General features: G+C 42.4%; 1 protein-coding gene across 4 annotated transcripts in view; it reads left to right on the top strand.

The window, feature by feature from the left end:
* Positions 1–15,092, top strand: part of MARF1 (meiosis regulator and mRNA stability factor 1) — a 47,260-nt gene extending 32,168 nt beyond the window's left edge. For all 4 annotated transcript variants that reach the window (XM_063099687.1, XM_063099686.1, XM_063099685.1 and 1 more), the window contains exons 19-27: positions 52–185; positions 1,370–1,572; positions 2,278–2,505; positions 5,259–5,489; positions 7,124–7,336; positions 8,690–8,750; positions 8,838–8,963; positions 10,253–10,423; positions 12,514–15,092. In XM_063099687.1, the coding sequence (XP_062955757.1) occupies positions 52–185; positions 1,370–1,572; positions 2,278–2,505; positions 5,259–5,489; positions 7,124–7,336; positions 8,690–8,750; positions 8,838–8,963; positions 10,253–10,423; positions 12,514–12,758 (1,612 nt within the window). In that variant the 3' untranslated portion in view covers positions 12,759–15,092. The remainder of the gene's footprint in view (positions 1–51; positions 186–1,369; positions 1,573–2,277; positions 2,506–5,258; positions 5,490–7,123; positions 7,337–8,689; positions 8,751–8,837; positions 8,964–10,252; positions 10,424–12,513) is intronic.
* The last annotated feature ends 283 nt before the right edge of the window (positions 15,093–15,375 follow it).

Raw genomic sequence — 15,375 nt, 5'->3', positions numbered from 1 at the left:
TATTTTAGCAATATTACTCATTCTTCACCCATTTCCATTGTTAAAATCTAGGTGTTTCTCAAAGGACTGGGATGTCACCAAATATGGTGTTTGTGAGTTAATTGATATTGTGTCAGAGATTCCAGACACAACCATCTGCTTGTCCCAACAAAATAATGAAATGGTGATTTGTATCCCCAAAAGAGGTATGTGACTTACTTTTGCTGGGAAAATGCTATCTCCGTTGTTATTTTAAAATGGAGGGTACTTCAAAAAGTTTGTGGGAAAATGGAATTAGAAGATAATAGGAATCTTTCCATGAACTTTTTGAAGTACCCTTGTATAGGGGATGTGTTTTTCCCTCCCCCTCCCATGGTTCCTGAGGATATCATGGAAAGTGCAGTTTGAAAATTACTATTTGTACACAATGGATCCTGTGTTCTTCAGAGTAGGTAAAGGCGCTTGTCAAGAAGAAAACCATGCTAGTTTTTTAGAATTCACTCTAAGTGGGGAAAAGGGCATAACCAGCACTTTCAGCTTGTCTGTGGCCATTTAAGCCATGGTTGTCCAGTTGAAAATCCATTAACCATGGCAGTTGTTTGTCCCTTCTTTTTAACTCTGAGCTACTTTACCATGCACACTTGAGAAGAGAAGAAAATTTGAATGAATGTTTTATTTTGTCTTTCAAATTTTAGCAGTTTTCAGTTGGGGTCTGGGAGATATGATAGTGAAAAGTAAGTCTACATATTGTCATGTTCTCCCACTGTTACTAATCAGCGTTCTTAAATTGTGCTCCTATGGAACATTGATGTCTATGAAATTATGGTATTCCTGAGCTAAAGTTAGTAATGTCAGTCTTTCCGATTGTAATTTTAAAATTAATAGAAACAAAAATCTAAGTTTAATCTTTTTCTCTTGTTTATTTTTGTTAAATTTTGATGCCTGATACTCTTTTCCGCTAGCAAGTTTTCATTGAAGATTAAATGAATAAACACAAAGCATGTGAATTTTCAGAAGTGTGGTTTTGTAGAAATAATTTCTAGATTACTTTTTTAAGTACAGAGACCTGTATATGTGTCATGTTTATGTATACGGGGTGGGAGAGGAGTGGTGGCTAGAAAATTGTTCTCACTTAGAAGATGAGCATATATGTATTCTGTAGTATATCATAATGGTATCATGACTTCCTGGCCTTCTGCCCTTGAACATGCTTGAGAACCACTGGCAAAGAGGGAAGAGTATATGTGTTTGGCTTAAGTTGTGTGTGTTTGTAAGGCAAAGATGATATCTCTTGTAAACTCTGAATAGGACTTACTGCAGCGTGAATGCAAAACACAAGTGGGTAGGAAAAAATCATGATTTATGTTTTGTTTTGTTTTGTTTTTTAAAGAACGTACTCAGGATGAAATAGAAAGGACAAAACAGTTCTCCAAGGATGTTGTTGATTTGCTGCGTCACCAACCCCACTTCCGGATGCCCTTCAATAAGTTCATCCCCTCTTACCATCACCACTTTGGCCGGCAGTGCAAACTCGCATACTATGGGTTTACCAAACTACTTGAACTTTTCGAAGCCATACCTGATATTTTACAAGTGAGTGAAGAAATTCTAATTACATAAGTATTTTCCTGAACAATGTATAGGGAAAATTTTTTCATTTTCAGGACCTATTTTCCTGGGAAGTAAGTAGTTACAAAAGAGGATGAAAATCTGAAATGTTCCAATCAGAGAAGCTATGTTGTTGACTCATTAATATTTTTAGGTAAATGTGGTTTTTCCCCTTAAATAAAGAATTATTCTCCAAACTTGGTTTAGGGTAGTTATTGAAAAAAGGACAATATGGCTTGATTTCTTAAACTGAATGTTCTTTCATTGGCTCCATACTTTTCAAATTCCGTATGTTGGAGGTGGGGATGAATACATGAGGTAATATCAGTGCTAAGCTATTAAGCTGTTGCTAAGTTAAACCATAGTTCTGTTGATTTTATTGATGTTATTTTTGACTCCTAACATGCTTTTAAAAAATTTTTTATTGTGGTTGTAAAATAAACATAACATAGAATTTACCGTCTTAACCATTTTTAAGTATACAGTTCAGTAGTGTTAATAAGTACATTTACACTGTTATGCAGCCAATCTCCAGAATTTTTTCATCTTGCAAAACCGAAACTCTATATCTATTAAACAACACTGACATGCTTTTTAGTTACTAGTTGTATATATTTTCATGCCATTTAATTTCATGAACAATCATGATTTGCTCAATCTTCCTTTCCTCTTTCCTGTGTGTTTTCCAAGGTATTGGAATGTGGAGAAGAAAAGATCCTTACTTTGACAGAGGTAGAACGGTTCAAAGCTCTAGCTGCCCAGTTTGTTAAACTCCTTCGATCTCAAAAAGATAACTGCCTTATGATGACAGATCTACTGACAGAATATGCTAAAACTTTTGGTTACACATTTCATCTCCAAGACTATGATGTCAGTTCAATTTCAGCTTTAACACAGAAACTCTGCCATGTTGTAAAGGTAAACAGATTTTCTTTTCATGGAATAAAACTTGTGATGGCATGATCCTCACTGTGGCATTTATATGTCCTTTAGCATTTCTATATTTGCACCTTATACTACTTACTTATTGTTACTCCACAACTTGCTTTCTGTGTAATTAATACCGTATTAGGAAATAGGACATAACTTGGTTCGATAGTTTAGATTTTTCATCTTCCTGTTGTGTGTTTATTAATGACCTTGCCAAAGTAATGCCTTTTTGGTCTTTTTTTTTTTTTTTTTTTTTAATTGAATCATAATTGATTATACATATTTGGGGGGTTCAATGTTGACATATGTTGATCAAATCAATATTACTAGTATGTATATTGTTACAAATTGTACTTACTCTTTATACCTCTTGTCCAGTCTCTCCACATCCCCCTCTCCTTCCCCCCTCCCACCACTGATAACCCTAGATTTCTTCTCTCCCTCTGAAAGAGTAATGGTTACTCTGCTGATTTGTTGCCTAGATGATCTGTCCAATGCTGAGAGGTGTGATCAGGTCCTACAATATTATCATAGAGCAGATGCTTCTTCTGTCACTCTAGAATGGGCTTTATGGAGAGAGACATCCTCTTTTCTTTGGTCTCTGCTGTGTCGATGCACTCCAGTGGCTGGTGGACCATCTGCATGGTGGTTGTGACGTCTAGCCACTCGCAGCAGCCGTGATTACTGTGGTGGCTGTGGTGGGCCACCCACATGGAGGTGATATTTTTGGCATGCTCCTTGGCACTGGTGATGTGTGTGGTTGTGGGCTGGGGTGTCCGGCCCCCAGGTGGGGCCCTGAGGCACTGGCAGTATGCCTGGTTGTGGGCAGGAGTCTGGTCCCTGACTCCATGCCTCAGTTCCCCTGGTGGGACCCAAGGTGCTGGCAGTATGCCTGGGCCAGAGCTAATTTTTTGTCCTTTGCTTACTTCTAAAACTGGGAAACTTCCTGTGGGAACCAGTACTGGAGCTGTGTGGTTTAGCTAAATTGCTGCTTTGCTGCTGTTTCCCTAGGGAAGGCTTTCGTGCAGCTCAGGGTTTAAATGGTTGACCTTATAGGTACTTCTGGCTCTCCAGAGAACCAATGCACCAGCGTTGTGTAGAAACTCTGATCTGGGCCTGAGTTTTTCATCAAACTGCACCCCATGCAATTCTGCATTCCCGACCAGTCTCCTCTGAGTGGTCCTGTGCTGATTGGGGAGCGGATTGGCTGTCCTTGCTGTGTCCTAGTGTTCTCCCGGTGGACCTGTCTCCCCCACCACCCATGCTCCAAACACTTCCCATGAGACAAGCCCTGCACCGGTCCCTTGGAGTGACTCACCAGCCTCTGAATAGCTCCCCTTTGTCAGCTGTTCTGGCTCCTTGCTCCTGCATGGGTCCACGGGAACCCTGTTAGTCGTCTTGCTGTCCTGGGGGCCACCAAGGCCCTCTTCTCCCCTCGGCATCCAGGTAACTCCATCCGAAGGGCACAGCTGCGGCTTCTGCTGGCTCCTGCTCCATGCACTCAGCAACTCCAGCATTAAAGCGGCTACAGCACAAAACACTCCGAGCAGTTTTTTCTTTCTCTCATCGTAGTTTCTCCCGCTTTCATGAACTCCATAGGTCTCTCCTCCTCTTCCCCTGAGCTCCAGCAGCCCCAGCTTGGCTGATGTTACATTTTTATAGTTGTAAATTAGTTGATTTGTGGGAGAGAGTGATGCTGGGGACCGTCTATTCCACCATCTTTACTGAAACCAGTAATGCCTTTTTGAACTGATGAGGTATTTATTCTCAGGTACATCAGTCTCAGCGCTGCTGATCTGTAGTTGAATCCTTCCAGACATACCTTTGTCTCCAACGTTTTTGGGCAACTGTACTTATATATCTGTTCTCCCCACCAGATTCTGATTCACTTAGGAGAAGATTTAGGAGCAAGGGCTCAAAATTGCCTTTGTAGCTAGCAAAGCTGTATCAGAGAGGGCAACTTCCTCCTCTTCCCTGCCCTGGACTGACTGGGAGGCCAGTCATAGGCAGAGCAGCTGACAGTTTACTGGTCTTCTCCCCAACAGGACCAGGAGAATTCACTACAAGGAGGAAGAAATGGAAATGGAGACCTGAAGGGGTGCACCCCCAGTCACAGGTCCAGAAGGAGTCTGGTTATTAGTGGTCTGTTAGAGGAGGAGGAAGAACCCTCACAGGAGACAGAGAAGGAGCTGCTAGAAAATAGGAGGCATACTAGGAGAGGTGGAATATCCCAAAGCCGAGGAGGAGAAAAGTCCGGCAGCATCACGTGCTACAGGGAGGCCAAGTCAGATAGGGACTGACTTGACCTTTGGGTCAAGCTAAGTGAAGAAAGTTGGTGTTGCTGGTCAGAGCAATGGCAGCGTCACTGTGATATGGGGACAGAGGCCACAATGGAGTGGCTGAGAAGCCCCCATGGGGGGAATGGAAAGAATGATGAAGAATAAAGAGAACAGTAGCAGTTGCTTCCCCCCCTGTTGCCCGAGAGGGATGGTAATGATGGAAGTGTTGGGTTACGGACCAGCAGAGGGAGAGAACAATTTTGCACCAGTCTCATGTAAAGTGTTGGTCTGGTGTTCCAAAGAGACTAAAGACAGACCCACTCACTTTATTTCAGTTTAAGAGAAAAAATTAGAGATTTTTCCTCTATTAGTCTCCTTAACCAAAATGAAATTAGCTGAGTTGGATATGACCAAAGTTATCTCTCTCAAGTTCTGAAAAGTTTGAATTCTCATTTTCCTCAGGTTGCCGATATGGAATCTGGGAAACAGATTCAGCTGATCAACCGGAAGTCTCTACGATCTCTGACTGCCCAGTTGCTGGTATTGTTGATGTCTTGGGAAGGAACCACCTATCTTTCTGTTGATGAACTAAAGAGACATTATGAAACTACCCACAGTACTTCTCTTAACCCCTGTGAATATGGATTCGTGACCTTGACTGAACTTCTGAAGAGTCTGCCATACTTAGTTGAGGTACGTGTATTGATTCCTTAGAACCATCATATTGAAATTGGTGAATTGGGTATTTCTCAACTACCTATTTGTCTACATGAGTGTGTGTAGAGCTGGAAAGTAACCTGAAGAACTCCGAGATTTGTCATTTTATAGATGAACAAACTGAGGCAGAGGAGGTAAAGGAACCCTGCCTCAATGAGTGCCAAAGTCAGCACAAAAGCCTCGGCCTCCTGATACTTGGACTGGGTCCTGCTCCAGCTGTATTTTGCCACTGTTAGATATTTCTGGATTAGATGGTTTATGTCATGGCTTTCAGTGACTTATCAGAGAGATAAGGGTCAGAAAGGAAGGCAGCCTTTCAAAAATCTCACTTCAAGATTAGGAGAATCTTAGGAAAATATTACATGCAATTCTTGGGCAACAAATATAAAAACCTAGAGCAAACAGAAGAGATCTTAGAAAAAATAATGAGAATTGACTCAAGTTGTTAAAAATTAAACCAGTTACTATAAAAGAGACCATAAAGATCATTGAAATTTTACCTCTGAAAAAGGCACCAGGACCTAATGGATTAACAAGTGAGTTTTAACTAACCCTTAAGGAACAGATGACTCCAACGTTTTTGGTTTTTGGGCGGTTGGCCAAAAACAGAGATTGAACCCTGGACCTTGGTGTTACCAGTACCACGATCTAACCACCTGAGCTAACTGGCCAGCCTATCACTCTGACTTTTTGAAAGCCATTGCAGGCCACTAAAAAAACAAAAAAAGAAAGAAAGAAATGGAAAACTTACTGCTTATTTTTATGAAGCCAAAATAACTTTAATACCAAAAAACTAACATGGTCCCTTAAAAGAAAAGTATTCTAAATAAGATATTAACAAGTAAAATCCTGCAGTGTAAGAAAAGAATGATATTCCACTGTTATCATGTAACTATGTGATGGAAAACGAAATAATGAAAAGATAGCAAATCCACCATCTTCCAAAGTCTGTTAATTATCAGTTCTATGAACACTAGTTCTAGATAATGCTAATGGATGTTCCAGGACAAAAGACTTTCCATGGCCAGCTAAGGCTGGGAAATATCCCTTCTCTTAAGAGATTCCAGTGCATATTAAAAACTCTGAAAAGGTTTACGGTAAGGAAATCTGTTTAATTACTTGCTTAATCTGCTTGCTTACTTACCCCTAAGACGTAAGGGTTTTGTGTTTGTTAGTTTGTTACTTTTTGCTTTTGTTGGGTTTTTAAAGAATGCTGATGCCGTCCTGCTTCCCAGTGTTTCTTGGAAAACCAGTTTAGGCGATGAGGTATGATGGCCTCAGTCCCCACTGCTGTGTCTGCAGCTGTCTCCACCGGGCTTTGCCTCCCCTCTTCGCTGCCACCTTTGTTTGAGACCTCAGGTTACCCAGTTTCCTTCCCTACTCACACTATTTCTTCCTCTTCAGGCTTAGACTTGCAAATAGAACTAATGTTCATAGGAGGAGGAGATACTTGAGTAGATCATCTTCTCCTCCTGCTCCTCCTCCTCAGGGTATTGCCCATTTTCAAATTGACTTTGGGCCTTTTCACTCTCATCTAGATGCCCTCCCTTCTGAGAGGGTAGGGCCAGTCACTCATGAAGTTTCTAACACTGCTTTTTCTTTTGGACTAGGTTTTCACTAATGATAACACAGAAGAATGTGTGAAACTCACAAGTCTGTATTTGTTTGCAAAGAATGTGCGGTCTTTACTTCATACGTATCATTACCATCAGATTTTCCTTCATGAATTTTCCATGGCCTATACCAAGTATGTTGGAGAAACACTGCAGCCCAAGACATATGGCTACAATAGTGTGGAGGAGCTCTTGGGAGCAATCCCACAGGTGGGTGTTCTTCTGAGCTTCTTGCAGAGTGTCTTCCTGAAGAGCCACAGGCTTACTCTCCTGAACAGAAAATAAAACATTGCCAGAATGATAAAATGTCAAGCATTTCGAACTGATTCTTTGAAAACGTACTGTTGGCATTCATAAATGATTTCAGCATTTCACATTCATTCTGCAAACCTTTATTAAATTCCTATATGTCAGGTGAGTAAGAACCATACTGTGCCCTCAGGAAGCTATTAGGTAGTGGGAGGGTAAGGACACCTGAGCAGGTGGTTAGTCAGTGTGGTCAGTGCAGCAGCAGCAGTGAGCCTTCCGTGCTCAGCAGGCACACCGAGGAGTGCCATGGGTGGTGAGGTCCCCTTCCAGGCGTGGGGGGGGGGTTGTCCCAGAGCTGAGTGGTCAAGGGTGTGTACAAGTTCACCATGTGACACAGAGGGGAAAAGGCAGTCAGGATAAAGGGGACAGTGTGAGCAAACACAGAACAGTGAGAAGTAGCATGGAGTGTCGAGGGCGTTGAAAACTGTGCTGGAGACTGACAGTGAAGTAAGAGCTCAGTTACAGAGGGCTTGGCTCCTCCAGGTAAAGAGCATGGCTTATGCCATAGAGAACGCCTGGAGGAGCCCCAGGTTTGCACTTGAAAAGCATCACAGTGACAACTGTCCATAGTAGGTTTGAGAGAAATAGGAGTGGAGGAAGGCACTTGGCTAGGATCTTGGCCACTGCAGAGGTCTGGGTCAGTGATGGATGAAGGGATTGAGCCAGAGTGGAAGTAATAGAGAGAGAGTAGTGAGGACACAGGCAAGAGTGCTTAGGAGCTGAGACCAGAGACTTGGTGACAGATTGTCTGTGGGGGAGCCCTGGGAGCCAAGGATCAGCACATCAGCACTGTGACTTGGTGGTGGGGGGGGACAACAGCACCAATAGGTAGAGGACGTTGTTGTAGGATTTTGATCATGAGCTTAGCTTAGGGGTCTAGGAGATTGCTATTAGTTCTTTTAAGTTGAATTTAGTTTATGGAAAAAATGGCAAGAGTCTTATGTGAGAGCTATATTAATTTACATACTAAAGCTGGTGTTCAGAAGACAGTCTTTTTAAGAGTCGTAAGGAATATTTTAAAGCTGTGTCTCATGATTTTTTGACCACTCAACTTTTTATAAGGGGCATATTTCTGTTGTCTTCTATTGCTTCATAACCTAAAGGAAAAGTACAGAAAAATTGTCCTTGGCATTAATTCAGTTTCTAAATTCCAGTATGTTTAAGGCAGGCACAATAGGTCACACTGTTCCTGAATGTTAGGACTTATGTCCCCTCCTTTTCCACTGCTTAACCCATAGTATGTCTTGTGTGCAGGTGGTCTGGATAAAAGGACATGGTCATAAGAGAATTGTAGTGTTAAAAAATGACATGAAAAGTAAGTAAGCACCCATCCCCTCCCCACTTAAAAAATCACTGTTCCCTCACTGACTTTTCTCTCTGACGGGTGCTCTTTGTCCTCCAGGTTGTTTGAGTTCATTCAGTCTTTCTCCTGCCAGTCATGAAAACCAGCCTTCAGATAGTGAGCGGATCCTGGAGGTGCCTGAATCTTGCACAGCCTCTGAACTCAAGCCTGGAGCAGGTGGCGGTGGTAAGAGAGGAAAAGCGCATGAAGTAAACCTCGTGAAATTATGGGAGAAATGGCTCAGGGGGCGGAGGGGGTGAGTGGAGGAAAGGGCTACAGCAGGTCCTTCTCATTAAAGTTAAATATTCATGCATTTTTCAAAGCAGTTGTAGTGTTTAGTGAACAGAGAGAAAAACTAGCCTGCGGATGGTAGAATTGCAGGTTGACTAGTTAAGGTCCTCAAAGGATGGAGTCCCCATAATGACAATATGTCAACTCACTTCAGGTGTTAAAGAAAAAAATCATTCTGACACTTGTTAAAATGGTAATGCAAGACTGTTGCAATAAAGGTCAACTTTATTGCTACGTGAGAGAGAGCTCCACTCTGAACACCACAAGAACAAGTGGGGATTTATAGCCAAGATGCAGAGTGAGGGGATCAGTGGATGGAAAATTACTAAAAGGAGACCTCAAGACTGGGGGGATTCTTGCTAAGACTGGACTTGTTAAGAACAGAATGGACCCAGAAGGCCAAGGTCAAGGCCTAGTGGAAAAGAGGGCTCAGTGGAGCTTCACTAATGCTCAGTTAAGGAGTCTTTGACACAGGCTGCTCCTAGGAAGGACTTGATAGTACATAAATATTTACTGTCATAAATATTACTCCAAATAATGTTGAGTCACATGGATTTTATGTAAAACTATCTCTGTAGTAGATAGAAATCAACTCTTGAATTTTATTTTAACTTTACTGAAGGGTTTTTGAATCCACTGTTACATATGAGAATTTTATCTTTGTACTATTCTTCAAGATAGTTAGAAGTGTTGCTGTACTGTGTGTTCATAGGATAACTCAGTAATACAGCATTTTATACTGTACAAAGCATCTTGTTACAAATCATCTCAAGTTGTCCCCACAGCCTTTAGCAGTAGTTCCGTGTGTTTACAACTGAAGAACAAATTCTCGAAGGTGAAATAGTTTACCCAAGATCTCTCAGCTAGGAAGTGACAGAACCAGCATACCCCTTCTCCTCTTTGGAAACTGACAACAGAACCCTTTTTCTGGATTGGGGCCTCTTGAGGGATTGGTGTTCCTAAGAACACACATCTTTGGGAGATACTGGCTTGTGGCATTTCATTTACCAAGGGTCTTTCTGTTAATGGCTTTTTTTTTTCCTAACCTTGAGTACTTAAGTACTTCCTAACCTCTTTAATCTTTAATGCTTAGAAAGAAAACACTAGGCACAGACTCCGTGTTTACACCTGTGGTAGACTGCTGTAGAGACTGATTAGAGTCACAGCCTGCCTTCTCTGTCCAGGGTCCAGTCACACGGAGCAGGAGCTTCTCCGCCTGACCAACGACTCCCCTGTTGACCTCCTGTGTGCACCTGTCCCTTCGTGCTTGCCATCCCCTCAGCTGAGGCCAGATCCTGTCATCCTCCAATCTGCTGATCTCATTCAGTTTGAGGAACACCCTCAAGAGCCTTCTGGTAGGATACACTGTGGTATTGTGGGGGTTTTCATTGTGGGTTTAAAAAAATAAAACCTTGATACCAGTATATTAAATGTCTGATGGAGGTGTGGTGAGACTATAACTTTTCAGGTATAAAAGTACCTGAGCGGATTATTCAGTACCCTTTTTCCCTGTCAAGACTCCTGTTTTGATTGGATTTTTAGCCTGAGGATGCTTGGGGACAATGTGGGTCTTGAGGAACAGTGTCACTGACTGTGGAGAGCCCATGGAGGAGAATGTGAAGTGCCCTCCAGGCTTCTGGGCTGCCCGCCTTTTCAAATGTCCAGCTACTCTTGGGCACACCTGTCACCAAGCAGAAACATCCCTTCCAGTCCAGGCCCAGAGTTGAATGGCTCCAGAGGGCACAGGGGCTTTATGAGAGTATGAATAGAGGAGGAAGGCAGCTGTGACTTGAACCCCAGACTCTGCCCAGTGATCTGAGAAGGGAGAGGAAGCTGATCACACTGAGGCCTGACTTAGTGCTGGCATTGTGTTAGGTGCCACATAATTCTCACTGTGTGCCAACCTTGTACTCGGGGCTGACGATCACAGTTCTCACCACAACTCTGGAGTCGGCCCACTGTACAGGTTAGGTGACTAAGCCATAGCTTGTGCCGTGACCAGAGACGCAACTGGCCCCGGGTTACGTGGCCAGGAAGCGGCAGAGCCAGGATTTGAGCCTAAGGCTTGTTGTCTTTCTGCTGTCACCTGGCCTCCGGAGAGGAGCCCGGCCTGCTTTGTGGAGGTGTTCCCTCCTTTCCTTTCTTCATCTGCTGTAAGCCAGTTCCTCCTCACTCTGCTGACTTTGTTTTCTAGGAGATGGCCAGGGACAGCCTACCAAGCACTGGTGGGTTTTCACCATCCTTAGTCTTTGGCAGCCCTTGGCGCTGTTGCTCAGTGAATGAACCGAGGTTATTTACCTGAACAACAGGAGGCAGGGGAACATGTCACTGAATCCTGATAACAGGAAGAACTAGCCCTTGAGAGCAGGGTAGACCTACAGTTGTTCCTCTGGAACTTATAACTAGAGTTGGTGGCAGATCGATATTGACTCTTCTGTGGTGTTGTGGCTTTTGTACATTTAGTATACACAGTTTCAACCATATGCATGTGACAAGGAAAATAATTTGAATAGTGTGGGCAGTTCTGTCTCCCATTCTCAGTGGATGTCAGCCTGAGAGGGGAGCTGGGACTCTGCTGTCCCTTCTGTCACTCTTATCTCTTATGTGCCAGGGGTAGTCTTATGCAGTGGGAATCTAAGGTATAATGATGCATCTTTTTTAAGCAACATGGCTCTGTATATACAGCAGGTAAATTGTAGCTTAGAGAAATAGCAGTCTACAAACACTGCAGGAAAACTGGCTGTGTTTGACTTCCTAGATTTTTAAGGGCAATTTTAACTCTGTGTAATTCTTCTCTTGCCCACTACCCCCCAGCCCCATGCTATTAGATCCATGCAGAGTGTGGGTCCTTTGAAAATGGAATGGGCCAGGGCCTCCCTGACACTAGGGCCCCTCCTGACTCAGATAGTCTTAAAGTCACATGTGGCTTTTGAGTCCTTGACTACCTGACAGAGAGTGAGTAGGCAGAGAATCCAAAGTGGAAAAAAAATTTTTTAAGCCATTGCCCATTGATTTGAAGCCCAAAATGGAGATCTTGGGCCAGCCCGTGGCTCATGTGGGAGAGTGTGGTGCTGGTAACACCAAGGCCATGGGTTCATATCCCTATATAGGGATGACCAGTTAGCTCACTTGGGAGAGTGTGGTGCTGACAGCACCAAGTCAAGGGTCGGGATCCCCTTACCCGTCATCTTTTAAAAACAAACAAAAATGGAGATCTCTAAAATTTTAAAGTCCAGGCAAGAGGTAGGATGCAGTTTATAAACATTTGATTTATGTGATACATAATATTGGTCACACAGCTAATATGTTAATTGTAGCATGGGAGTGACATTTGGACATTATTTTTAAAGTTTTTTTCTTTTTGAGAAAATACAAGCAAGAAACTTAAAACCAACACTTCTTGCAGGTCCTGGAACTGAAACTGTTTGCTTTTATGTGTTTACAGAAATTATGATTTTAAACCAAGAAGAAAAAATTGAAATTCCAGTACCAGTGAAGAAGGAAAAACTGACCTGTGATCCCCGATCATCTTGCATCTCAACAGCTGTCCCAGTGCCTCCCGGCCCCTCCTCGGAAGCCCCAGAGTCACTGCTCATCAAGGACCCTGTGGAAAGCCCAGCCAAAAAGCAGCCCAAAAACAGAGTAAAATTGGCAGCCAACTTTTCCTTCGCACCTGTAACCAAGCTTTAACTCCCATGTGAACATAGAAGTAGGATGGGAAAAACTGTCTGATTCTGCACACAAAAGTAGGTTTAAAAACATCCTTTTCTGTTTTTATGAAAACCCCCAGAAGCCACTTACTTCAACTTATTTCATCTTTAGATGTGTATCCCATAATGTTTTTGTTTCTTTCACATTTAACACAGCTTTGAGCTGAAGTTTTTCATTCATTCATTCTTTTTCCCAAATATTTGAAAGAACTTCTGGCACTTGTTAAAGAATCCTTAATATATTTTACCAAATTTTTCTTAACTATTACGAAATATGGGGTGTTCCAGAAGGAGAAAGCAATGAGAACGCAGCTAGCAGGAAGTAGTTCCACTTCCATTGAGCCACGTCGTTGGTGTTAATCCTACATGTAGCATAACGCAGTCCCTCAGCCTTTGCTTACTGATAAGTTCCTGATGGTATTAATCAAACACATGATGTGTCTCTGAAACAAAGCCTGTTCCACGAGCCCACAGGTCACACACACTGAAGGAGAAGGGTAGGCGAGGAGTTGAGGGCATATTTTCAGGTCAGAATATGAAGGTTCCTGACTTCCATGTGACTTGTAAGCGTGCCTTGTTTTTTATTGACTATGTCTGTAGTTGACAAATGTGGCTTCATCACAAATTTTTTTTAAATGTTTCCACTTCAGGGTTCCATTTAGGAGCTTTCTAGAAAGTTGAGGATGTTTTAAGCTTCCCTTCTATGTTGAGTTCCAGTTTGATACAGATTAGGTTAAGGAAAAGGAGATGGTCTTGTAGTCATGAATTTAAAGTCAGCGTTTGTATTACAGCACACATTATTGTGTGTTGAGAGGCAATATTGGGAAGAGAGTCTGATTTTCTAAAATATGCATCAAATGCATAAATTACAAATCAGCTGAGTGGTGAGGTGCTTTAACAGGAGCGATATTGTTGTTTCCTTTAGGAAGAGACAGGAATTCTATCTGTACATATGAAGGCCAAGGGTGATCAACTTAACCTTCTTTTTGTAATTTTAAAGCTGGTTTGGGTAGCTGGGAAGCTTTACATGTGAGTATATATGTGTGTATGTTAGCTCAGCATCTTTTAATAGCGTCTGTTTTTACTATTGTTACTTCTCACTTATGGAAGCATGTTTGGATTTTTTGTGGTGTCTGATGTTGGCATTTGGGAAAAGCCAGCCTTTGAAGGCACTGCCCTGTGGAATGGCCTTCCTCTCTAGGTGCCTGAGGTGTCCGCTGATGGGTGGCCTCTCACCCCTCCTAGAGAAACCTGACATTTACAATGGATTGTATTTGTTGGGCAAAAAGGCAGAGTCATTCATAGAGCAGAAAGAACCTGTTGGCTCACGGTCTTCCACTAGTTAGTTGGTTTCTTTTGGGGAAATGTTTATATTTTATTTCTAGAAAGCCAGAAAATGGGCTCTGATTTCATAGCCAGCATTTTGATAAAATGCCACAAAATAAGGGCTAGAGAGAGATTTCTACAAGTTAGATTTTTGTTCCCCAAATCTTTTAAATGAAGCCAGTGATTCCCAGTTCTCAACACATGGCCCAATCAAGATGGCACAACACTGGGAAAACCTTCTAAGTATTATGGCACTCTGTGAATCCTTCTGAAGGCATTTCCTCTGCAGACATAGTGTTACAGGAAGTAAAATGCAAATGTGCACTTTTTTTTAAGAAGCTTTTTAAAATGAAGTTGGTGTTGAGAGCATCAGTTGCCTCATTCTGAGATTTCATAAGGCTGACTTTGCACACTTGGACGTCAGTTTTGCTGGCATGTAAAGAATTGTGGACTTTAAACATGGAAGAGGTATCCTTACAAGTCACTTGGGACTGTCTCAAAGAACGGGTTCTTTGGGCAACAGATAAAGAAGAAACAAGTTCTGCGCTATCACGTGAATGTGTCTTCGTGCCATTCACTGGAGGTGCAAGTTTGGGATGTGTGTGTGACTCTAACAACCGCTGTTTAAAAATGTGAGAGTGCAGCGAAAGCACATGGTGTTTGTGATGTCCTCCACCATGGCCAGTCCAACTGCTGTCTTTTTTTACCCAGAGGCTTAATTAAATGATGTGACAAAATGATGTATGAGCATTAAGACGATGGAATTCGTTATTTCTGGCTGGAAAGATGTACCAGATTAGATTTATCTGTTTTAAAAAAAACAACACAAAAGTTATCACCAAAAACCCTTTCCTATCTTGCACTGTTTGTTTTGGATGGGGCTTGGGGGAAGAGATGTTTTTCTTGTCTACTTTGTTTGAACACTTTTTTTGTGGTTCAAGTGCTGTTTTGTGTGTTGGGACCAAACAGTTGTCAATAAATTTTACAAGCAAGCATCTAATTTTGAGTTTCCCAAGTGAGTGGTTTTATCTGTTTGTGGGGAGGGATTATGAACCAGTCCAGTTCGGTCTTCTTTCATTTTGGGTCCCTCAATTTCTCACCCCTTCTGAAAATATAACATGTGGAGAGCCAATCGGTCTGACATCTTAGAGGCCTTTTGGACTTAACGTGCACCCCAAGCAGGTGACCAGACCATTGGCCCTTCGTGGTCAGCACAGTCTGAGTTTCCAGCCTTAGTTCCAGCCTATAATCATGTGTGGAGCAAATACGGC

Source organism: Cynocephalus volans, chromosome 6 (genome assembly GCF_027409185.1).
Source record: "Cynocephalus volans isolate mCynVol1 chromosome 6, mCynVol1.pri, whole genome shotgun sequence".
Taxonomy (NCBI): domain Eukaryota; kingdom Metazoa; phylum Chordata; class Mammalia; order Dermoptera; family Cynocephalidae; genus Cynocephalus; species Cynocephalus volans.
This window is presented reverse-complemented; position numbering and strand designations above follow the sequence as displayed.